General features: G+C 42.3%; 1 protein-coding gene across 2 annotated transcripts in view; it reads right to left on the reverse strand.

Annotated features, from left to right (window-relative positions):
- The window catches only part of NHS (NHS actin remodeling regulator), a 351,391-nt gene that overhangs the window by 90,567 nt on the left and 234,672 nt on the right, over nt 1–26,152 (reverse strand). Inside the window, exon 1 of one of the 2 annotated variants that reach the window (XM_054006897.1) lies at nt 17,498–17,593. The exons of the other annotated variant lie outside the window; for it this stretch is intronic. Within the exon in view, the coding sequence (XP_053862872.1) occupies nt 17,498–17,531 (34 nt within the window). The 5' untranslated portion in view covers nt 17,532–17,593. Of the gene's footprint in view, nt 1–17,497; nt 17,594–26,152 lie in introns of those variants that run through there. 2 annotated transcript variants of the gene reach the window in all.

Here is a 26,152-nt window from a genome sequence, read left to right on the forward strand (position 1 = left end):
ATACAAACTAAATTCAAGTAACCTTCTATCCAAAGTAGCATCCATATTATTGTCCTAATATAATTTTTATCTCAAAATCCTGCCAGCCATCTGGCATAAACTACCATATTCTGACCAGTTAAAACAAGGAACAGCTGTGATAATCTCCTACAATTTATTGTATGCTTTAAAGCACTGTACTGGCCACAAATATAAAATAATAAATAAGGGCATTATCATTCTGTACTGACTGCCCTGGTAGGAATTATTATTATTACTTAGCCAATATTCAACAGTGTCCTACGGAAACATATCACAGTAGTTTGATTTTCAACAATATTTCTTCCAAAACTGCCTCCTTCTTCGTTATCAAATTAAACCCTGAAGATGTTTCAGCTGAATTCTGGTGACAAATTACATCAATTGTCTACCAGCCTGTCTTGTCAGAATAGTGGCTTGAGATGTAATATACAGGAAGTGCTATACCTTTTTTTCCTGTTAAGTATTCAGGACAGAACACTCTTACACAGACACAGTATGATTCCCAAAATTCAGACCGTGTATTTATTGAAGCTAGGGAAAAAACAGGCTACACGGATTATGAAGTCCAAAAGTAGTGACCACAAACCCAAGAATCTATATGGAATTATCCCAGAGGGAACCTGGCATATGTTGCCTCAAGAGAGTCATCCTAATTCTTTTCAGCAAGCAAGGAATTTAAAATAATCATGGGAATCCCGATTTTCTTTCACTAAGTCCTCCCACATCTTTTTCCCTAGTCAGCCAAGTAGGAGTTGATTATCATTTGCCCTGACTGCATCTGTGCTCAAGTGATGTTACCCTGTTTCCCCGAAAATAAGACATCCTCCGAAAATAAGGCCTACTTACAGTTTTGCCTCTCGTTGTAATATAAGGCATCCCCCCGATAATAAGACCTCCCCGATAATAAGGCATCCACCGATAATAAGGCATTTTTCATTTCTGAAAAATAAGACATCCCCTGAAAATAAGACCTAGCGCATCTTTGGGAGCAAAAATTAATATAAGACACTGTCTTATTTTCGGGGAAACAGGGTATGTCTGAAAGCCAAAAAAATATCTGTCTGCAACAGAAGGGTTAAGTGCATCCACTTGCAGTACAGCGTGTTACTGTGCTATGGAGAGGAACCTGTAATGCTACAACGGCTACAACAGGTGGCAGTAGAAGTGGACAGTTACCCAGGGTCACAGCTCCAGGTGGGGATACATTGAAGAGAAAGAAGTATGTATGTGTGCATGACTGTCTCTTCCATTCTAGTGTGGCTGGTATGGGGTATTCTATCTTTATACAGTGCAGGCACTTGGAGACGGGAGATGTTGGCTTGTTGCTTTAACAGACACATATTTGTGGTGAGGTGGTTATAAGCAAGAAGCATAAGAGGTGCTGGAGTAGCAGGCGTATTTCCATAGCAGTGTGTGTGTGGTCTCACAGGACAGCATGAGGAATCCTCCTAGGATCCAAACTTACCACCACACCAGAGTAACGTAAACCTCTGTGATGCAGGGAACACTGCACACTTCAGCTTACTTTCAACATTTGGTGCTATTGTTAAATCTTGTTAAATATCAAACTGAGATATTTGTCTGGTGAAATGATGTACAGTGGAAAACCAGCTGAATGCAGAAAATTAGAAACTGTTTGAAATCTGTAGAAAATTTCCATCCAGCCTGAAGAGAACTGGAAGGAAGAAGCACCCAAGAGAGTGTGTGTGTGTGTGTGCTCCTTCTCACGCAGGTGTGTGTATGTGTGTGAGAAAGAGAGATATTGTCTGTACCAAACAGTGGTACAATTGCTATGGAGCCTCAGTATCATTCTGAAGCCTGTAACATGGCCAAACGCACAAGCTTGACAGAGCAAAATGATAATCTCCCTTTACCGCTGAGGATGCAGTGGGAGAAGAGTTGCATTTCTGCCTTATTTCAATCTGTTCTGTGTGAGAGGAAGAAAGAAACATATATAACCAAAGGGGAGAGAGAAATGCATTGAAATAAAGCCAAATGCTACAGACAACCGACACAATCAACACAGAAGTCACACACCCGGGGAAACAAGACTAGAACCTTGAGTCTTCAAGGCCTCAAAAGAGGCCTCTAAAAAGGATAATGTGAGCTGGAGACCCTCTATATAAATGAGAAGTGGCTAGGGGTATAGCAGTCTTCATATGAGGCCCACTTCACCCCCCCGGTCTGAAGCAGTCCAGGTATCAAATTCCGTCATCATTGAAGTCAATGACAAAACGCCCAATGACTTCAGTAGGGCAGGATAACACCCCAGATTTGGTGATTTTCAAGGCATGCCCTATGAATGACTTCTCTATTCACTCATGTTTCTAAGAGGGGCTAATTATCGTGGGGAAGAGGGTTTTGTTGGGTTATGCTGCTGTTTCAGCTGCTGGGTTAATTTGTTAATTAACTAATTGTTTTTCAAAATTTATTGTAAGATGCTTAGAATGGAAGATAGGGGCCATTTCTGGTATATTAGAAATGTAGGTAAATATATGTACCTGACAGTAATAGCAGGTCTCATCCTCTTTGTGGATCAGTCTCTAGAGGAGAAAGAACATACGCAAAAAGCAAGTACATGACATCATGTAGGGAAAGATCAAAGGGTAGCCATCCACCCAAAATTGCACAGGGCAGTTCTGAATTGTGTGGCTCTACTGTATAACTAAGTCTTGGCAATACACCTAACAAATCCCAACAACAAAAGTACAATTTAGTTCCCATAGAAGGAAAAACATCTTACATGCACCACGACAGCTAGGTGTTGTGCTGTGTCACATTTTTGTCCCATAGGACTGAGTCCCAAAGGTGGTAATCCTAGCTGAGAGACAGAAAGATACACACCAAACAAAAGGAACCAATGGGGGAAGGAATAGCTCAGTGGTTTGAGCATTCGCCTGCTAAACCCAGGGTTGTAAGCTCAATCCTTGAGGGGCCACTTAGGGATCTGGGGCAAAATCAGTACTTGGTCCTGCTAGTGAAGGCAGGGGGCTGGACTCAATGACCTTTCAAGGTCCCTACTAGTTCTAGGAGACAAAATATCTCCATTAATTTATTTTTAAAGGGAGACTGGTACAAATATATTCAAAGGAAAAAGAGAAAAAGATGCCCATAAACTAATAGCGTCAGGAAAGGAAGGAAAAACAGAAGGGTGGTCATCACAGAACTGACAAAGAGAGAAATAAAACCCTTTCCTTTCTACCATTCTGGGACATAAGTTCTGCCTGATTTGAAACCAAAACCCTGCCTGACAGGTCATATTCTCCTCTGTCCATTAAATTTGTTCACCACAGTTAAATGCTGAAGGCATTCCCAACAATTTATTCAAATTCCTTATTTATTATAGAAGTCTGCTACATTCCTATTTGATAGGAAAACAGCTCTTCTGTGTTAAACTTCGGAACCCTGGCTATATCTTTTTCATAGTACTTTAATTTTTAGTAAAAACCTCTCTCTTACAGTCATACACTGTGATGCTAGTTACACAGATAGTACTAGCACATACATTAGGGCTACCATACGTCCGGATTTCCCTGGACATGTCTGGCTTTTCGATCTATAAATAGCCGTTCGGGGGGGATTTCTAAAAATCTAAAAATGTCCGGGATGCCCCCCGGTCAGCTATTTATAGATCGAAAAGCAGCGGCCAAGCGCCGCTCGGCAGCCAAAGCCCCTTCCCGGCTCCCCCCATCCCCTACAGCCTTAGCATGCCGTCCGGCCCGGCAGCTGTCTTCCCCCTCCTCCTCTCCCCTGAACGCTCCGCCCCCCTGCTCTTCCCCCGCCCCCTCCCACTCCCCCACGAATCAGATGTTCACGGGAAGCTTGAAAAGAAGCAGGGGCAGGCGGGCAGCAGCAGGTAAGCTGGGGCGGGGGGGGACCCGAGGAGGAGGGCTCCGGGGAGGCGTGGCACGGCTCCCTCTGGTCCTGGCCAGCACAGGCCCCGGGGCACCGGCCGAGCACACCTGGCGCGGCCCCAGCTGCTCCGGCCTAGCCCCGGCCGAGCACCTCCTGCCCGGCCCCAAGCCCCACGACCCCAGCCGGAGCTCTGGCCATAGCGCAGCCCGATTCCTGGGCATTTTTAAAGCCGACCCTGGTCAGGGGACCGGGGCGGGGTGGATGGGTCAGGAATTCTGGGGGTCCTGTCCGGGGGCAGGGAGCAATTGGATAGGGCATGGGAGTCCTGGGGGTCTGTCTGGGGGCGAGGGTGTGAATATGGGGGGGGAGGGGTGGATAAGGGTCGGGGCAGTCAGGGGACAGGTAGGGTCTTAGGGGGGCAGTTAGGGTGGGGGGTTCTCAGGAGGGGGCAGTCAGGGGACAAGAATCAGGGAGGCTTAGATAGGGGGTGGGGTCCTATGGGGCAGTTAGTGGCAGGGGTCCCAGGAGGGGGCAGGCAGGGGTCCCAGGAGGGGGCAGGCAGGGGACAAGGAGCAGGGGAGGGTTGGGGATTCTGAGGGGGGCAGTCAGGAGGTGGGAAGTGGGAGGGAGTGGATGGGGGTGGGGCGGGGCAGGGCTAGAGCGGGGCTCCTCCCCCCCGTCCTCTTTTTTGATTGTGGAAATATGGTAACCCTAACATACATTGCTAAGGCTTTTTAACTTGGTATTTACAACAGTGATTCAATTTAGCTAGCTAGATTTTCTTCCTTTACAAATGAGCAGTGCCACACAGAATCTAACAGCAGTCCTGTATCTGCTTTCCCTAGCATGGCTTTGAAACAGAAAAATGAAAAAACTAAATTCAAATAATAATAAAAGTTACCTTCCAAACATGCCAAGGCTGTGATGTTGCACTTGAATCTGCAAGGACAGACTTCCTGCCCTCATGCGGGGCCCCAGTGACTTCAGTGGGGTTCCACTGCACAGATTCAATTGTAGGATTAGGGCCTGAATAGCCTTCACACCCCAAAAACATTTGCCTTATCTAATCATGGTTCTTATATGGCACCCATTGCTATAGTACCCAAGATTAAAAACAATGGATGTCATGAATGGAAATTAAAACAGGTAAAATAATCTCTCCACACCGGCATTTAAAAATTGCTTCCATTTGTGCTTTGAAATATGCTTTCCACCAAATCTCCCTGTTCTGACAATCACTGTGCATTGTGCAGTAGATTGGTCACAGATTTCTTTGTTCTACACCCAGATAAAATTGGAAGTGACACTTTACTTCCATCTCAGGCCAGACATCAAGCAGCGGCAGGTCCCCACTTATAGTTTATTTAAAACCATAGCTGGCTCTTTAGGGATCAAAGGGAATGGGATGAGGGAGGGGGGTGCTACTCAGGGGAAGACTGGGAACAAAATTGCCCAATTTAGTTGTACTCCTGTTTGACTGCTTAATGTTGGGTTCTTAAATTGCTGAAATGTAACATGGCATGGAAATTAAGGAAAACATAAGACACTGAATGGTGGCCTATGCAGCCATTTTACCTTAGAAAAAATAGTATTGGAGTGTTCTACAGTAATGATCCAAAACACAACGGACAGATTTTCAGCTGGTGTAAATCAGTATCGTTCCACTGAAGTCCATGGCACTTTAGTGCTTGAGGCTCCTTTGAAAATCCCAGGCTAAATGTTTATAAAGTGCTAGGCAATCTGTGGATGAAAATCATTGTGGAAGTACAAAGTATGCAGTCAGCATCAGAGCTTTGGTATGTTTGGAAAGGGAAGATCATTTTTATCATTATTATTTGGCTTCTGTTTCAAGGTAAAACAGAAATGGGACTGCATGTATAGACTGGAAAATAATCACTGAACCCCCTTGTAACTCACTAAGGCAAGCTCTTTTGAAAAGTTGGCCATATGTGTTTCTTCTGATTGGTAAACCTGTATTAAAATAGGTTGGAAATGGTTTATTTCTTACAGTAGACCCCCCAAGCTGCCAATGTCACACGTGGATTTACTCCCCCTTATTCACCTATCTAGCTGGCCAGCACTTCATACAAAAATTATTTTCAAGAACAGCTCAGAATCCATTTGTGCTGAAAAGTGCTTCTTATCTTGGAAACTTTCAAAGTACTGGGCTAAGCAAAATTTGATAAAGGGGCCTAATCAGAGTTGTGAACATACATAGCAATAACAGAATGGATGGTGACAATGATTAAAGCAACAGACTTACTACGCTTAAGCAGGAATCTGAGTGGTTTTATTTTTTGTATAATTGTTTCAGGAGGTTGTGCCGTATAAAACCGCAGAATAAACGATATTACAAGTTATTGATGTCATGCTTATAAATTCAGTTTTAGTCTTCTCTCTCTCACACACACACACAAAATCAGAATACAGTGTACTATGTACACAATACTGTCATATCAAATGGATTTACATGTAAGCGTTTGTGTAGTTCATTTTTAATACTGTCTTTTGTTTTGCTGCTCCTGAGCCTTATTTTGTCTACTAGTCCTTTTTGTACTACTGCCTGTCAGGATCTTCTCTCTCCTGTTGCTTAGATTGTCCTCCTATTCTGTTATTCAAAACCCACCTCTCCCCATCCTCTTTTCTCTGGCCATTAAGAACTTTTTCTCCTTTTACCATCTTGTTAAATATTTTGATTCATTCAAATGAGACATAAAACCAAGGTCCCAACTGCTTGTCATTATTGAAAACTCTGTGGCACTTTCGCTAAGGTAAACAGTTATCCCAATGCCTTGCCTCTTTCAGTTCCCATTGTAATTTCAATTGGATATAACCTTCTTTTCCCCACCTCTCCTAGGGTTGCCAACTTTCTGATTGCAAAAACCGAACACCCTTGTGCTGCCCACTTCCCTGAGGCCCTGCCTCTGCCCCACTCACTCCATCGCCCCGTCCCTCTGTCGCTTGCTCTCCCCCACCCTCGCTCACTTGCTCATTTTTATCAGGCTGAGGCAGAGGGTTGGGGTGTTAGTGGGGCTGAGAGCTCTGGCTGGGGGGTCTGGGCTCCGGGGTGGAGCTGGGTATGAGGGGTTTGCGGTGCAGGAGGGGGTTCGTAGTGTGGGAGGAGGCTCAGGGCAGGGGTAAGGGGTTGTGGTGTAGGAGGGGGTGAGGGCTCCAGCTGGGGGTGCAGGCTCTGGAGTGGGGCCAGGGATGAGGGGGTTGGGGTGCAGGAGGGAGCTCTGGGCTGGGGGGTTGGGGCCGAGGGATTCGGAGTGTGGGAGGTGGCTCAAGGCTATGGCACGGGGTTGAGGTGTGGGAGGCGTTTCGGGTGCGGGCTTTGTGCACTGCTTACCTCAAAGCGGCTCCCGGAAGCGGCTGGCATGTCCCTCGGCTCCTTGGCACAGGGGGGGGTCAGGGCCAGGGGGCTCTGCACGTTAACCCCATCCGCAGGTGCCACCCCCCTCAGCTCCCATTGATCGCAGTTCCTAGCCAATGGGAGCTGTGGAGCCAGTGCTCGGGGTGGGGGCAGTGCCCGGAGCCCCCCCGGCAGCACCTTTGCCTAGGAGCCAGAGAGAGATGCCAGCTGCTTCCAGGATCCGCATGGAGCCAGGTGCTGCGGCCAACTGGACTTTCAGCAGCTTTGTCAGCTGTGCTGACCGGAGCTGCCAGTGTTCCTTTTCAACCGGGCGTTCTGGTCGAAAACCAGACGTCTGGCAACCCTACCCTCTGCAAACATTTTGGGTACCGCTGCTATGTGCTATTGTCTTCTGCCCCTGAGATGCCTGCACACTTTCCTAATTCTGTGAGGTGATGTGTACCCTCAATTCCCACTGACTTTAGCTGGAGTTGCGGACATGCAGTACCTCACGCTGGACTCTAATACACCAATTGGCAGTAAAAAGACAAAGTCAACTTTTTATTTCCCTTCTTCTCCGTGCCCAGTTCTCTACTTTTCTCAACTCTCTGAGCAGGCCAACAGACCACCATACTGCTGGCCTTGATGTTTGACCTTCCCTATGCTCACCCATTACACCAAAAATTCAGCACATTAATCTTTTCCTCCCGAAAGGCATAGCGTTACCAGGGCTGCTTCATAACCGTAGCACAAAGAGCATGCTGGATATTCCTTTTGACTCTCTCACTAACACCTTCACTTGACCTTTCTGCTAAGCACCAGTCTTCATTTCCTGCAGTCCTGGGTGCTGTACTTTTAATTTCTGTTGGGGGGATTTTTCTCCCTCTTCTGTCTCACATGACTTCCATTTCACAGGCTCACGCAGACATTTCCCTAACCAGTAGAATAACCTGATGCTGGTGGCCACGCAGTAAGGGGGTAAGATATAAGAGAGGGCTGTTAAAACTGCATGTGCATTTCCCCCCAAAAGCAAGTACAGAAGACATAACAACACTGAAGGTTGAAGGAAAAACATCAAAGGTATAATAAGGTACCACGTCAATATCTGTATCTTTCAAAGATGATTTGAAATGTTTTTGCCCCCTTGCCAATGATAAGGACATCACAGAGAAGTATTTTGTCCTCTACAGCAGTGTCCTTTAAAGGCCCTTGTCTAGTTAAGTTACTCCAAAATAGGTCACTGAATTTTAAAAAAAGCAAAACAAACCCGACTAGAAGTAATACACAGAAAGGTTATACCAGTAAAATGGATCATTTTGGAGAGGAAAGATGTTCTTGTGATTAAGACATTGGACAGCAACTTAGGAGATCTGAGTTCAGTTCCCAGCTCTGGCACAGACTTCCTTTATAACCTTGGGTCACCCTGTGCCTTAGTTCCCCATCTGTAAAATGCATTCTTTCATTTTCTCTCCCTTAGTATTATCTGAGGAGTGAGCTCCTTGGGTGTAGGAACCGTCTCTTACCATATGTAAGCTCAGCACCTAGCACTATGGGGCCCCTATCTCGGTTGCAGGCCCCAGACACTATTATAATAATCACTTTTCAGATTACTGTTTTGAGGCTGAACCTGCGTCAGCAGTTCAGGAGTTGGCAAGCTCTAATTTATGTATTTGATTACATCTATAATTTGCTTTTTAACCTCAAAACCATGATCTCTGCATTGGTTATGCTATTCTGGAGAACCCTCTGTCAGTATGACACTACAGTTCATTTGTCACAGCAGTCCATATTATGACACATCAGACTGCACCATGACTGCCACTTTTTGTACCACAGAAACCCCACATAATGCTGCTTCATTGTGATATTTGAATGTCATTGTATCAACTATGACATTGCAGCTACACAGCATAATGCAATGTCCATATGTACTGACATGTCTTTATATGAAAATGGAGGGTCAGCGCATTGTGAGGCCTGAAATAAACGTGGGGACTGTTTAACAGTCTTGCAGAGGAGGCCGCCAGGTTGCTGAAAATACCTTTAAAGATTAGACTGACCCATGATTTTGGAGGTGGGTGGTGCCTAATGACTGCACATTCTTTATTATTGTGGTAAACTTGCTACTGCAGTAATGATACCCATAGAGGAATGGATTGACTTTATACTTACACTGGGTTTTTTTTCCCCTTAACAGTGTTGGCCCTGGCTTAGAGCTATGTAAATAGCTGACATTTCAGTTCACTGGCTAAACCAAACCAAACCAAAAGAAAACAGGGGAAAAAATGGTTTCAGATCAAACAAAATGTTTTGTTCGACCCAAAATAAAACACTTAATTTAATCTGAGATTTTTAACCATTTCTTAAAAAATAAAATAGAAGTAAAATTCAAAACAAACACCATTTTAAACTGAAAAATCAAATGTTTCATGTCAAAAATGTCAAAATGATGTTTCAGTTATTTTTCCTGAATTGTTTGGTTTGGTGGTGTTCTGACCAAAACAATTCAGCTAACTTGTAAAATGTTTCAGTCAACCTGAAACTGCATTTTTTTTGGTGAAAAAAAAAATGTTGGCCAAAAAAATTTCATCCAGTTCTACCCTGGCATTATTGGAGCCCTTTTCCATTTGTTTAGAGTTCACCTTTTCATCTGCTATTGGCAAATAATTGCACTTTTGCTGTGATAAACCCTATAACGTAAAACCCACTCCCCCACCCTTAAATCTGTCTCATCACATCCCTCCCTCCTTTAGTGAACATCTTTAAAACTATTTCTCCCCGAACGGTGGTTTTTAGAACTGTTTGCCCTAGATGTATTGGGCCAGATCCTCAGTTGACATAAATCAACATAGCTCCATTGAAGCCATTGTTCCATTGAGAAACTGTTTCTGGGTTTCAGACTTTAATGCAAGCTCACTCTACCCTCCCCAAGCTGCTGTTTACATCTGAACCATAATCTTCCACTCCAGGTTCTCTCTCTCTCCACTTTTTAAAACTGGAATCTCTGATTTGTTATTGGATTTCAAAGGATAATAATTGATCATATCTTTATTGTGTTGTATTTGTTTTTGTACTGTACAGACACAGAATGCTTTGACAGCGGTGCTACATATAATAATTAATAGTAAAAAATTCTCTAAGAAAACTTTGAATAGCAGCCGTGTTAGTCTGTATCCGCAAAAAGAACAGGAGTACTTGTGGCACCTTAGAGTCACAACTTCATTGGCTTTAGCCCACGAAAGCTTATGCTCAAATAAATTTGTTAGTCTCTAAGGTGCCACAAGTACTCCTGTTCTTTTTTCTAAGAAAACTGTGACAGAAAACAAGCAATTGTAATCGTTTTCATCCCTTGTTCAATCTTTACCTAGCAGCCACAAGATGGCAGTGGATCAGGCTCTGAATGCCGTAAAGCACTGCATTAGTGACATGACAAGTGAGTGACCCATCAACAAAGCATATACATGTGAGCAGTAACAACGGAACTATTTACACTCAACATAAGCCATCCCCCTGCCACTATTCACTGCTTTTACCTCACCCTTCCATCTTCAATGCCTTTTCATAGTCCACAACAGCACTGACAGATCGATTTCATGCTATGATATTTTGATCAAAATGGCTTGTCATATTAGCAACTGGCACCTCTCACCCTTCCAAATAATAGGAAAAGAGCTTCTGGGGGAAGTCACTGGTCTGTTTTAATTAGTCCAGTTACTCCTTCCCATGTGGCAGAGCCTTGGACCACAGGACATGACAGCTAACGTGAAATTGGAGGGTTCTGTCACTATGTGGGGTTACATTAAAATGTGCATCCACACAGTTGGGAACATGAACTCAAGAAAATAAAATCCTCCCCCTGTATTCAGTTCCTTTAACTATTAACTGCTTTCCTGGCCAGGAGGGCAATTCCCAGTAGTACATATATATAATAGCATTAATTGGTAACACTACAAAGGACTCACTTCTGTATGAGTAGAGGATTCATTTTTTTTATATGTTATTTATAGCCCATTCAGCCATGGGCTCGACATTAGACTGCACATGCTCCAAACTTGCTCTAAAGCACATTTTTATTTCAAAATGAATTGCCCAGTTCTAAATTACTAGTGAGACTTTCAAAGAGTAAAAACTTTGGCGGCTATGGTTAACGGCCAGAGGCCATCCATGGTAAGTATAAAACACAGACAGGGTGTTGATTGTAAGAGTAATTTACTGTGCACTGAAAAACTAAATCACAATTTCCTCTTGACTAGTTGTGGATGCAATCAAGTAAGAAAGGAAGTGGAGCATTTCCATGAGGCCCTCTTTTCTTCCAATTTGCGAGACATTAGTTTCCTTCCTCATATCAGCGTTTGACATTTGGAATTCATATACCATTGAGAAATTGCTTCTGCATTTCAGATTTAAAACAAGGTCAACGGTGTTCAGAAATATTTCTAGGTTTTTTTAAGGTGAAAGCATGTGGCACATCTGATTTAAGGGAATCCAGCAAATAATCATGAAGGAAAGTCATCAACTAAAAATCTAATCTGGGTATTATTCATAAACTAAGCAAGGTCCTCTAGGTGTCACTCCATAAAGAAAAGCAAAGAGAAGAAAAGTTTTCTCCAAAACGTACACTCAGTAGGCCAGATCTTCAGCTTGTGTCATTGATTCAAGGAAGACAAGGCAATTGCGGAGAAGCTAAATGAATTCTCTGCAATGGTCTTCACTGCAGAGGATGTAAAGAGATTCCCACACCTAAGCCATTCTTTTTAGGTGACAAATCTGAGGAACTGTCCCAGGTGGAGGTGTCAGTAGAGGAGGCTTTAGAACAAACTGATAATTTGAACAGTAATAAGTCACCAGGACCAGATGGTATTCATGGTATGGAGTTCTGAAGGGACTCAAATATGAAATTGCAGAACTACTAACTGGTATGTAACCTATCACTTAAATCAGCAACTGTACCAGATAATCGGTGGATAGCTAATATGATGCTGATTTTTTTAAAAGGTTGGTTACCACTACTTACATACTGCAGTCCCAGACACAGTGCAGACCCCAGCTGCAATTATGTGACCACTAACTGCTTGCCATGAAGATCACAAAGGGCCAAGATTGTGACCCATGCTGCATGTTCCCTTACTTCCCTACACCACCATGATTAGCTACACAGTAGCGAAGCAGCCTGCACAGATGCCATTACATCCTCTCCATCCTGTGCACGTAGCCAGGAATAGGCAGAGCCTTTGGCTTATTGAATCACACTCTGCTTGCTAGTCTATTCGGGGTGCTGCCCCATACACACAGTTCAATTGAACCCCAAAGAATCTCAGTATCTTGTATCAAAATAGCTTGGCAGGGGGTTAAACACTAGATGACCCTCGTGGTCCCTTCTAACCCAATGATTCTAGCAAAGAAACAAAACAAAAACACAACAACAATAAGAACCAACAACCTTAGAGCTGGACCAGCCTCTTGATTCTAAGCACCTTAAATTGGGGAGTAGGAAAATCCCAACCCGAATCTTGCCACAAAGACCTATCTCAATAAAGGGCCCAAAGCTGAGCACTCTCACTTTGGGGTGAAATGGCATTCTAACTTCAGACCTAAACCCAGAACCAAATTTTGCATCCCATCCGCTTAGGGAGGTAATTATTCAGCCCCTCATTTATGAAGGAGAGTACAGAAATCAGTGACAGGGACTGTTAATCAGTTGCTGGCCTGCTTTAAATACTGGTTTAACCATCAACAATGCTGCTGTTTAATATTTAAACAAAATGTTTAGTGCTTACTGGATAAAGTTCATTTGCTAATTGCTTAAACAGAACAGATCAGCTTGGAAAAGAGGAGACTAAGAGGGGATATGATAGAGGTATATAAAATCATGAGTGATGTGGAGAAAGTGGATAAGGAAAAGTTATTTACTTATTCCCATAATACAAGAACTAGGGGTCATCAAATGAAATTAATAGGCAGCAGGTTTAAAACAAATAAAAGGAAGTTCTTCTTCACGCAGCGCACAGTCAACTTGTGGAACTCCTTACCTGAGGAGGTTGTGAAGGCTAGGACTATAACAGAGTTTAAAAGAGAACTGGATAAATTCATGGTGGTTAAGTCCATTAATGGCTATTAGCCAGGACAGGTAAGGAATGGTGTCCCTAGCCTCTGTCTGTTAGAGGGTGGAGATGGATGGCAGGAGAGAGATCACTTGATCATTGCCTGTTAAGTTCAATCCCTCTGGGGCACCTGGCATTGGCCACTGTCGGTAGACAGGATACTGAGCTAGATGGACCTTTGGTCTGACCCGGTACGGCCTTTCTTATGTTCTTATGTTCTTAGAAACAGGTACAGCTTTGCAGTTCGGGCTCCCGCACACGACAGACCCAGCATCACAAATGCTGCCCACTTGTCAGTAAGCTGGAGGATATTATTCAGGTGGATCAGATACATCAATTCTAATAATAAAACAATTTCATTTTAATAGCCTTTCATTTGCAATTGACTGCCAGCAGCTCCAAGAGGTCTCGGACCTATGCTTTCAGTGCTATGGCTTGTAGAAGACAAAATACCCAAGCTACACCAAGGTTCAGACAAGACAAAAGATCCCCCCACATTATGATAGATCATTACCCAACATTTACATGGAGTGGCCCCAGTCTTCTTTTAATTAAAAGTGTGTTTGGAAAACCATTTTATTTCGTAATACATTGCAGTCAATGGGACTTGCCACATACTGAGAGTGAAGAATGTGTTTCGGTGCTTTGGTGGACCAGAGTCAGTGTGCTGTGCCCCTTGCAGCATTGTGTCCCATGCTAATGACAAGGGCCTGATCCAAGTCCCAGTGAAGTGAATGGAAAGGTTTTCAGTGAAATAATGAGTTGGATAAGCCCCTCAGAAAGAGAGTGGGGTTAAGATACACATGGGGATAAAACTGTGACCTCAGAATAAAGAAAAGTAGGGGCCGTAGGATCCTGTCTGAAGTGGTCCTTTGATTTTCACTCCTCATGGTAAGAGTTCTCTTGGGCCCCCCGAGCAATGTTTGAGTTAAGATTTGGCCCTTAGCGCTCACTTCCCTAGACCGTAAATTCTCTGGTAGAGGGAATGTGCCGTCTTACATGTTTGGAAGTGCAGTGGACATTGTGGGTAAGATAAAAATAAGATAACAACATGGGCTCACTTGTGCCATTAAGACACAACCATGCGCTGGGGGTAGTACAGAGTGGCACCATCCCAGGGTACTGACAATGGGATTTTACACCTGGAAGGCTGAATTCCTTCTTGAGCCACCAACAACAGGAAGAGCATACCTGTTGCTACGCCTCCAGAGGTTGCTGTGTACTCTGAACTGCACATGCAGCTAGCTCCACTGGCCAATGCGTACGGAGCAGGGAGGCCATCCCAGCACCTCAGGGAGTACAGGGGCTGCAATTGTGCCCTGCTGCTGAACAGGGGTATAAGTCATAGAAGGCTTCTTGCATCCTGCTTCTCCTCCTTGCACACCAATGGAGCAACAGGGTGCGATCTGGCCCTTTCTTCTTATTAAGAACGTCCTGCCACTGGACCCAGTGGTATCATAACTGAGTCAATAGTGTCTCTACTGAACTAGTACAACACCAACTTCTTACCCCTATTGACAAACACTAACAACCAGAATAGCTTGGCAATAGCAGAACAATGCTAATGCAAACTAGCATACTTGTATTTTTGATGGACCACATAACAGCTAAGCCAAGAAAAGCAATGGAATTCAGAGCTTGGCGTTTACCCTTGATTAGGTATTGCAAGAGGTCTCACCAGAGCATGAGATGGTGAGTAACATATTTGCTTCATTACCTAGTCAGAATGTCAAGGGGTCAGGCTGGAGCAGTAGCTAACCAGTAAATTCGGAATTTCCTTGCAGAGGCCGGTATGGGCCAGACGGCGGGATATTGTAATATTAGTTTTGTTTGCTAATTTCACAGGTCCAGATTCTGATTCCCTTACTTACATTGGTTAGTACTGTACTCTGGGTAGTCCCACTGATTTCACCACTGAGGTGATTTCAATGGGACTACTTGAGGAATAAGGGCTTGTGCACACACAAAGCTGCACTGATTTAACTGTGTGTGCATGTCTACTTCGGTTTGACAGTGTTTTCTTTCAGGTTAGCTTAAACCGATTCCTAAATAAATTAAGCTACATCAAAATAAGATTTGCTTAATCAGAAATAAGCATATTCACAGAGTTTGCATCAGTTTAATTAAATTGGTTTAAAATTGCACCTCTAGTTTAACCAGTGCCAATTTCCCATGTAGGCAAGGTCTCAGAATTGTTTTAGGCTAAATCAAAATAAGTCACTCTTAAACCAAAATAAAAGTGTCCTCACATAGGTTTGTACTAGTTCTTAGTAAACTGTTTTAAAATGGATTTAAGTTAAACAGGTTTATCTTTCTTGTGAAGACAAGGCCTAAGGGTGGTAGAATCTGGCTCCCTCTTTTTTATATATATAGTGTATGAAATACACTAATGCTGTTTTCACTTCTAGAAACAGCAACTGAGCATATAAACTATTCTCACAAGATGAATCAGTTAACAACAACATCTGGAACAAAACACATCGCTTACTTGAGGCAGAAAACCAAGTGATTACACTTCAGTAGCTTTATAAAACTAAGTCTGCAGAGATCTTTGTAGAAACTTTTTTTTTTTTTTTAATTATTAGGGGACTGGTTTACCTGGCTCAGAAGCTCTGAAAATATCTGTAAAATGTTTATAAATAACTCTCCTCATGTATATTATGCCTGGAAGATTATTCTTCATGGGCTTTCATCTGTGTCAGCTAAGTATCATTTTCATAAAACAGTCCAGGGGCAGTTCTGTAGGGACTGCAGTGAGATAGCTTGCAGTGCTTCTTCCACTGATTGGTGTCATTCTGTAGCAACAGTCACTGCTCAGTGTCATGCTAGGGGAGGAGCTAGAGTGTGAGGGAATTGTGTTGAATGTGTCAGAAGACACAGGTAGGACAGTATAAGGAGAGGGAATTAAGACAGTAACACTTGGATACTTGACATATCAATCGGCACTCACGGCTTTCACTTGCAGTAGTTTAAGGTTGTCAACCTCTGCCACTGTGTTAAGTGATATGTTATTGACCCTCCCTTTAATCCTTTTAGCACCTGCATACTAGTAACAGTCTCTCCCTCCCTGTCTCTCACACCCCCACCGCCACAACAAGTTTACACATCAGTATAGTCTTTATCAGACATCAGTAGATTTGACACTAATGAGTTTTAACAACAAAACAAAATCCAACCCCACAGACCCCTCTAGTTGTGGAGAAACAAAGCTGAAAGAGCCAATTGTCAAGCATAACAAATCAAGCCCCTCTCTTCCCCTTTTTCTATCCCTCCCTCCAGCTCCCCTCCCTCCAAGCAGTAGATGGATCTCCCTTATTAAACTGATCATGCATCTGATGCAAAAATGTGTGACTGAATGGGTGTTTTGCCGGGGGTCTTTTTAATTTTTGATTTCATTTGACAACAAACAATCCTGTCCAGTCTGCAGTTTTGCAATGATTAACAAATAGAGCTGTTTTTCCATGGCAGCAGAAACTTAAATAAAAAAACCAATACAACCTAATTCCACTGCAGTGATTAAATGATACCAGTGTTGTCATAAATATGACTAATAATAAAAGACTTGTCTGATGATTTACAAGGAGGGAGATAAAAAATAAAAGCATGAACTGTGTGCAAAATTACTAACATTCATCCATTAATAGATCACTCAGTAGTAATAGTCACATGCTGGGAATGGCCAACAGAGAAGCAGAGAACCACCAAACTCATTCCATACCTGGTGGCTACTGACAGACTAATTATGCTGCAAGTTTTCAGACAGCTCCTTTGAATTCTTTAATCCTGCCCAGTAGCTGACAGTGAAGGTCTGTTAGTGTTTAATGAATGCACTGTTTAGACAAATCTCTGTGCTCCGTACAAACAAAAATAAAATCATAAAATGAAATTCCAAAAGCACACTTGCCAGCATTCACAGAGCAAGGACAAAAGTTGAAAAGTTCTGGCACTTTAAATCAAGTTTGACAGGAATTACCTGTTGCTGAAACTTTACTGCATTCCTTGGCTCTTAAAATGGAAAACAGGAGCAACTTTACAGTGAAGTATTCTTTTATTTGGGAAACCAAACTTTTCTATACAGGAGATGGGGGGAGCGCGGGGGGGAAAAGACCCTCCCCCCACCTAAAAGCTACAGTAGGAAATCCTCTCTACAAATTAAAAACAAAAATACCTGCATTCTTCAGCACACAGCAGCCCAGAGCCATGGTTGAACACTCTGTTGTGTTTTTCAAGAAAGTATCCCAGTGCCCAACAGGCTTCTTTGCTTTTATCCATAGTATTTACTGAGTCCCAGTGCTATGCGAAAGCTGACCTGCTTAAGTAAAGGGGGAGCAGAGGGTCAGGGAGGATAATCTTCTGGGAACACGGGTGGCATAGACTTTGACTGAACATCTGTACATCCTCCAGACTCCCCTTCTAGACATGCAGATGGTTTAGCCCAAGTACTTGGTCCTTCTAATCTCTTCACGGTCCAGCAGAATGGCAAATCAGAGTAGTGAACAGTAATCCCACTGCTCTTACTCCATCACATGAGAGATTTAACACTTTCCTGCCCTTAAAGAATCTTGGGACTCTGCTCATTTGGTTAGTGCTGTGGTCTAACAGCAAAGAGATCTGAACATAGTCCTTTAACAGTCGGGAGATGTGGGAATGTATAAAAATTAACTGAGGCAGTAGAGCGACCAGAAGGAAAAATCAAACTGTTGCATCACTAATGAAGAAAATAGATGTTGCTATAATCAGCCCCGGCTATACAATGTATCCCATTCTATCCTGAGCACAGCTGTCTGAGAAATATCTGGTAAGGGGGCGATTATAACATTTACCAGATTCTGCTTCCAGTCACTGGAATTACGTTGGATTTACATTGATGTAACACTGAGCAGAACCTGACCCTACAGTATGAATCAAATTTGTATTGCAATTTCCAGCTCTAAAAATTGCAATAAAAGAGAACAAATTTCAAATGCCCTCCCAATGTAATGCCTGCCACAATAGGTCTCTTGGGACAGTAATCAACTGAGCATTCTAAAACGCTGTATATTTTATCACCATCCATATCTGTGATGCTGTACTACACCACAGCAAGGAGGAAGAGCGATTGTGCCAACCTAAATTAACAGGTAAGACAATTCAGACACACAATCCACTAGCTGAACAAGTGAACTATCCCATCACAAAATGGTACCTATTGTTTTATTATTATTATTGTGCTATACAGACACATGGAAGCATTCTCACACAGCTTTACATCTTTATTTTTGTGCTGGCTTGTTCCCCTCTTTTAAAATTATGTTGTAATAAAAGAATCTTAACTGTTTTTTAGGATTCAGCTCTCATTATCTTTGATGCCAATAACTGGATTATGATGTGCATAATCCTAAAAAGAAAAAAGGGTGGGGAAAGGGATTTAAGAAGAGATTTAAAAATGTATAATAATAACAACATGACAAGAATTTTCCTTCCTCTCCTTCTTCTTGGAGAATTAGAAAGTAACTGCTTAATGCTTGAGTTCCCATTGCTAGGCTACCCACCTCAGTGATTATAAGCAAAAGCTGAAAGGTGCAACTTGAGTTCAGAACGGGAACTGAAGCATAGCAGAGGCTCTTTGATGCATTAAGACAGCCCAAGTCAACAGAAGGTCTGGCTGTAATAGAAGCAGCAGCCTTGGAGAACATGACCTAGATAGAAACTTCAGCCTTCCAAACATCAATAAGTGGAATCAGCAGCTTATACAGCCATGGACATTTCCTAAAATACTTATAATTGCAATACTCACAGACTGTTCTCCCCCTCCCTTCATCTATAAGCCCTGGCAATGCTTTAGGGGGGGAAATGAAAGAGGAAAAGAGACAGAGAGAAGCAGACTGTACCTTTTTATGAGGCTTTATTAAGGCCTGAATTAAAAATGATTGTTTTCTTTAAAACAAAATTGACTCATATCATCTTTCCTGATCCTTAGTCAACAATGTTTCCTTCCAGGGCCAGCAATTTCCCCATAAAAATAATCTCACAAATGGAAGGAAAAGGTGCTTTACATTTTATTTTCTCTAGGAAGTAATAATAATTTTAAAAGCGTTGAAATATCTCCAACCCTGTTTTTCCCTCAAAATGACCCCAAACGGCAAAGGGAAAATATTTGCTCTCAGTGCTTGAGCAAACCACAATGAATTAAGGTTTTGTTGTTAGTGGCAAAGCTGCTATTTATCTGCAGAGAATCAAACCAGATGTTGAAACATAATTGAGGGTTTGGTGGCTCAGTGAGCTAGCCCTTCAAGCTTTGGAAAAAAGACCTGCTGCAAGGCCTGGCTGGGGTCACAAATGAAGAGAAGTTTGACAGTCTCAGACGGAGCACAGTTTGTACACATCAGCAAACTAATCACCCATTTGGACAGGCTTGTTTAACAAGGAGTTCAGAACTAGGAGAACAGAATGTTGCAGGTCCAAACTGATGTGCACTGGCAGAGCTTTCACATAGTCTATCGTGCTTTTAAGACAGTGATATTAGTCCCTCATTTCAGGAGCACTAAAATCTACGGCTGATTGAAAATTTTCTATCAAAACTGTTGCCTGACAGAAAATTGGATTTTCGGCTAAAAATCTGTAACAAAAATGTCTGCTTTCCATCAAAAACCAGAACATCCCAAAACTGGAACCCTCCACCTGAAAATTGAAGAATTTCAGTTTGGAAGTTCCCCATAGGATCTGTAGTTCAACGTCTCATGCCCCCATTCTCCTCTCTGGGCCAGGCTACCCAACCAGACTACATCTCCCATGCTGCACAGTAACCCGGGACTCCCATGAGGCACTGTGTAGGCTCAGCAAGAGGGGAACCATGATGCATCATGGAAGATGTAGTCTGGCCAGGGAGCCTTGCTCATAGAGGAGAATGGGGGCAGGAGGAACCCAAAGTACAAGCCGCAGAAGGGCACTGCAGTGTCATTTCTGAACTGAAGCTTTTCCGTATTTAGCTGAAAATTTGCTGCCAACATCTTTGGTTTACAATTTTTTGAATTAATGATTTTTGTTTTCATTTACATCAAAATTTTCCACTGGGAAAAAGAAAATCCCATTTTCTGACCAGCTCTATGAAATCTCTCTTACTATTTTTTAAACCAAGAAAATAAATGCTACATTCCTTGAAGATTACTCTATTTTTAATGTGTCTGTCCGCCTGTTCCAACAAATATTTACAGTATCAGCTACGGCAGTCCCAATAAAGTCTTTGAAGAGAAACAGAGGAGCCTGAGAGATAAACCTGGACTCTGTATGTCAAGTGGAATTTGTCAACAGATATGCTGTGCTCTGAATGGGCTACAAGCACGCATAGACAGTCAGGGAACATTGTGGTTTCTGGCAATGACATAGTAGGTGCTGGGGAAGGAGTGAGCCTCTTACTTTCCTACAGCTTGTTTTCCCTTTCAAGTCTGCAACCAGACCCACGTTCCTGGTTGTTTAGGCACCAGTCCCTAAAGCTTGGTTAACAGTAACTCTGTTGTAACCGCAAAAAGAAGAACAGGAGTACTTGTGGCACCTTAGAGACTAACAAATTTATTAGAGCATAAGCTTTCGTGGACTACAGCCCACTTCTTCGGATGCATATAGAATGGAACATATAATGAGGAGATATATATACACACATACAGAGAGCATAAACAGGTGGGAGTTGTCTTACCAACTCTGAGAGGCCAATTAATTAAGAGAAAAAAAAAAAAAAACTTTTGAAGTGATAATCAAGCTAGCCGAGTACAGACAGTGTGATAAGAAGTGTGAGAGTACTTACAAGGGGAGATAGTCAACGTTTGTAATGGCTCAGCCATTCCCAGTCCTTATTCAAGATAGATAATGAACAACTCATAGATGGCTATTCTTACCATTATACCACATGAAATAAATTCACCCTCTAGTCATACCAATGCCACCCCAGTCATTTTACTAAGGATTCACTGTCATGTCAGAATTGGGCTCTGTTCATGAGTTAAAGAAAACTCCTTACAGCATCTGTGGGCTCTACAGCACACTGTCCGCTCTTATTGGTCAAACACAGATTTTGGACTTCATTTGAATCCTCATCTTTGAAATTTATTATTTCTTCCTAATGATCTTTTAGGCTGAAATTTCCAATTAAAACTGAAAGGTGCTAGAACCTTACTGGATTGTTTAAATAAAGATGATGAGCCTAATTCTCTGCTGGTGTGGAAGGGTGTAGTGCAGCTGATTTCGATGGGATTGACATCAGACGACAATTTGGCTAGTTCAGCTAGAAGCTAGTTCATCAGACAGTTGTGATTTTGATTTAAACTAGTGAAAAAGTAAAGGATACATAATAATGCCCTTAGATGATTACCCTTCAATCTTAATAAATTCAGCAGGAATTACTGACAGACTGAGTGTGCTCTAGTGGATACGGCCCTGAACTGGGACTCAGGAGACCCAGTTCTATTCCAGGTTGTGACATTAGGTGAGTCACTTCATTTCTCTGTGCCTCGGTTTCTCCTCCCAACCTTAGTCTTTCTTGTCTATTTAGCCTGTAAGCTCTTCAGGGCAGAGTCCGTCTCTTACAAGGTCATAGAATCATAGAATATCAGGGTTGGAAGGGACCTCAGGAGGTCATCTAGTCCAACCGCCTGCTCAAAGCAGGACCAATGCCCAGACAGATTTTTGCCCCAAATCCCTAAATGGCCCCCCTCAAGGACTGAATTCACAACCCTGGGTTTAGCAGGTCAACGCTCAAACCACTGAGCTATTACACTATAGGGTTAAGTCGATGTAAGCCGCCTAGCATCAACCTAGCTGCGGAAGTCTCTTCTCTTAAATTTGGCTCCCAACGTAAATGCCTCTCTACACCGATTTAGTAACACCCAAATGGCGTAGGTTCAAGGTTGATGTAATTAGGTCAACGGTGTCAGTGTAGACACTGTGTTGCTTACATCAACTGTTACTGGCTTTCAGGAGCCATCCCACAATGCCCCATATTGACCATATAATCGATACAAGCGCTCCTGGTGAGGATGCACACCACTGACACAAGGAGCCAAGTGTGCATGCGCACAAGTGATTTAATAACTGCGGTGGCTGTATGCCAACGTAAGTTAGGTCGACATAATTTTGTCACACAGACATGGCCTACGTGTCTGTAGGACACAGCACAATAGGGCCCTAGGCATTATCTAAATAAATAATAATAATAATCATGTAATTTTTTTTCTTCTTTGGCACTTTGTGCTTATCTCTTTTGCTCCAGAGATGATAGGATTGAAGTGGCCCTTCACATCTCTGTGTATAAAGCAACAAAGGCTTAAGGCTTAGTTTTGGCCAGATTAGTCCAAGACACGTGCCCTCAAAACTCTGAGGTGTGAGGAGTATGCTTCCAAGGGGAAAGGATGATCTGGTGATTAAAGCCCAGAGGAGGGAGTCAGCAGACATACTGCTCTTCTTGGCTGTGACATACAGATACTGTCTGACCTGAGGCAAGTCATTTGGGGCCCTAGCAAGGTCCCAGTCAACTGTTGCAAACTTTTACTGACTTCAGTGGGAGCAGGAACAGGCTCTTTGTGTGTCAGCTTCCTCCTCTCTAAAATGGGGATAACAATGGGGGGTTCAAGGAAAGATTCATTAGTGTTTGTAAAGATCTTTGACTCTCTCTCTCTCTATATATATATATAATTAATCAAAGAGCCCTACTGCTCTAGGTTCCTTACAATTTTCATAAAGACACAATATTTCATACATTCATATTTAAGGAGTGAACCACCCAAGAAACAAACAAAAGAGATAAGCACATCCTCCCTTCACATTCCATTCAATCCACCCCCTCACAAAAGTCTTCAAGAAATGAGAGGGCTTGCAGAATGACCTGCAGATCCATATATCCTCACACCAAAGGTGGGAGGAGTTAACTCCAGAGTTGAGGACCCTTCACCAAAAAGTCCGGGCACCAGCTCCCTCCCATTTATGCTCGAGGGCTATAAAGTGAAGGTGTTGCCGTATCACTTAGAAAGCACATCAAGTATTATTATTTCGAGCTGGTTGGAAAACCCTAATTAGTTTTCACAGGGGAAATTTGAAAAAAAAAAAAATCCCTTCCCCCCCACTCCCTCAAAATTCCCTGTGAACATTTTTCAAGTTTTCAACGAAAAACTAAAACAACAAAATTTTAAGAAAAAAATATCATTTTTCTAAAACGGAAACCAAAAATCTTTACCAAAATCTACAGATTTTTAGAAAATTATAGGTGTTTTTGTTTCTGGTTTTTCAACAAGAAGCCATTTACCATCCAAAACGTTTCATAAAAATATTTGACCAGATCTGTTATTATTTCATATAAAGGGAAAGTGTGGGTGGAATATCATAGGAAAACAAAATACATAGGTAGGGGGAAAGGATATATGGATGCTCTAACCTTGTATTTCAATGGCCTCTTTAATGCACAGTATCCAAATTGGTCAATAAACATTACCCACTATTCATACTGAAACCAGTCCCTGAATGAAGCAAAACGACTCTTACACACTCATTCTGTAAACATATCTAACATTGCTTCAGACACCTCTAGTGTCTATCATATCTCCCTAATGGGGGAAATTTTCCCTCTCTCTGGGCTGCCTTTTTAATCAGGATGGTTTTCATGATAACTAAGCTAAAGGCCCTAAGATTGCAACCAGACACTGCTGCCCCCATTTCCCACATGGAAAATGGTGCTATCCACACAGAGGTCATAGAGATCTGCAGGTTCTAGTGCTAACCAACCCTCCTTCTCATTCTGGGGGACGGTAAGTCATTCTCTTTCCCTTCACACCTGTGGAATAAGAGGCTCTGGGTGAAAACTCAGCAAGGGAAACCTTACAGAGCTCTCCTGTCCATACAACTCCCTCTCAGGGATTTTTCTTATGAGTGGATGACACGGCACAATATTTTTTCCTATGGGACTTCAAACCACTATAGCAGGTTTAGCCCCATTTTTCCCAATACTTGGATTATCTGCTGTTCTGAATCCAGATTTACTCTAAAAACACAGTTTTATTTTCAGCAAGCAAATACTGTATTTTAGATAAAAACCAAAAATGCAAAAAAAAAAAAAAAAAAGGGGGGGGGGGGACGACACCTGATACACTATAAAGGACAATAGAATATCCTTCATTCAATGTATCTGTGGCTCTCAGAAAGGTCAGCCTTGCAAAATTCTCCTTGTCCACTAGCCTAGGACAAGCATATTTTGTTATGATTGAGTAATATTCTTTTCATCATCATCCACCAGGATGGAGGGAGAGTAAAATTTGTCTCCGGTCTGGTAAATTTCCACAATGATTTTGCAAGACTGAATACCAGCCTGATCCACCCCATCTATCTATGTATGTTGTTCTGGTCATATGCAAATATCAGATATGTTAGAATTATGAAATGAGTATGAAATAAATATTGCTACGACACTGAAAGGGTAGGTGTGTGTGTGTGAGAGAGAGAGAACGAACTGTTGATTTATGAAATCAGGTTCTCTTTGTAATCCATGCACAGAGCTCTTCTGTCCCCTCCCTGGAGAAATCAGGATGTGAAGAAGCAAAGCTTTCTTCATTCTTGATGATTCCTAAGTAGGCCAAATCACTTTGGAAAATGGCCAGAAGTTAATTTAATATTCACCACTGACCTGTTTTATTCCTCCAAGGTTTAAGTAAAAAGTTGGGTGAAAGCCTTTTCCTCTGTCTGAAAGTGCGCCACTGTTAATGCCATCCCCTGAAGCACAGTCTGCAGTGCACGCATAAATGATTTATTCAGAACTACTGCTACTTTCTTGTTCCATCAGCACATTACTGCAGCAACTTGCTAGCTACTGCTCAGGTAATAATATTCATCAGCATATGTTAACATCGCTGAAAAAAATCAAGGGTACCTGTCTGCTTTTTATTTTAAACCCCTTCTCCATCCACCTATTTACAAAACAGAGCCAGAAGTACCAAAAACTCAAATTCCTAACTTTCCTCAAGCTGATTGCATATCACTATGCTTATTAGCCAAGAGTAGGTTATTCAGCTGTCCAATCAGCAGTGCCTAATGCTATCACAGCTACTTATTTAAAGTACAAAGGTGCTATTCTGGCTATTGGAACTAGAAAAGGGTAAAGGGGGAGGAGTTGGAGGAGCAAACGAGATTTTTTTTCTTTAATAGCAAATTAAAATTCAAGATGAAGCACAATAAACAGGCCTTTCTTCAAATGAGCAAAAGCTGGCAGATTTGTTGTGCTATAGGCTTTTTTACTCAACCTCTGCAAAACAAATGCTTGTCGCAGTTGCCTGTATAGTAGCTATTTGGAAAGCTATGGTATTGATTAAATTAGAACTTTAAAAGTGGTATGTCTTCTACTATACATACCCCCTGACACACATACAAACCCATCCATAACATGCATGCACACACAGTAATGTGTAAGGTTAATGCAATATATTCATGGATACATATCTACACACTTAAAATGGGCCATACTCTGTTCTCAGTTGCATGGATGTAAATCCAAAATAACCCACTGACTTCAGAATGTGCTACATATGTACAGTGCATATTAATATATGTTGCTGAATGCCTCAGCACCCGTTTTCTACAATGGGATTAGAGTGCTCAGCCTCTGGATTTGGCCCTATATCTGAATATATAAGCATTTTTAACTAACACTATCTAAAGCTAATAATCATGAATCATTTGTGTCCTGTGCAATCCATGTGAATCTGCAGCACTGTTTAAAATGCAATCCTCAATGGTCTAGTAAGGTGTTGTGCAGGGTTAATGATTCAGGGTAAATTCTGTCCTTGAAGCAGTGATGGACTCAGAAATTAGG

Source organism: Malaclemys terrapin, chromosome 1 (assembly GCF_027887155.1).
Source record: "Malaclemys terrapin pileata isolate rMalTer1 chromosome 1, rMalTer1.hap1, whole genome shotgun sequence".
Taxonomy (NCBI): domain Eukaryota; kingdom Metazoa; phylum Chordata; order Testudines; family Emydidae; genus Malaclemys; species Malaclemys terrapin.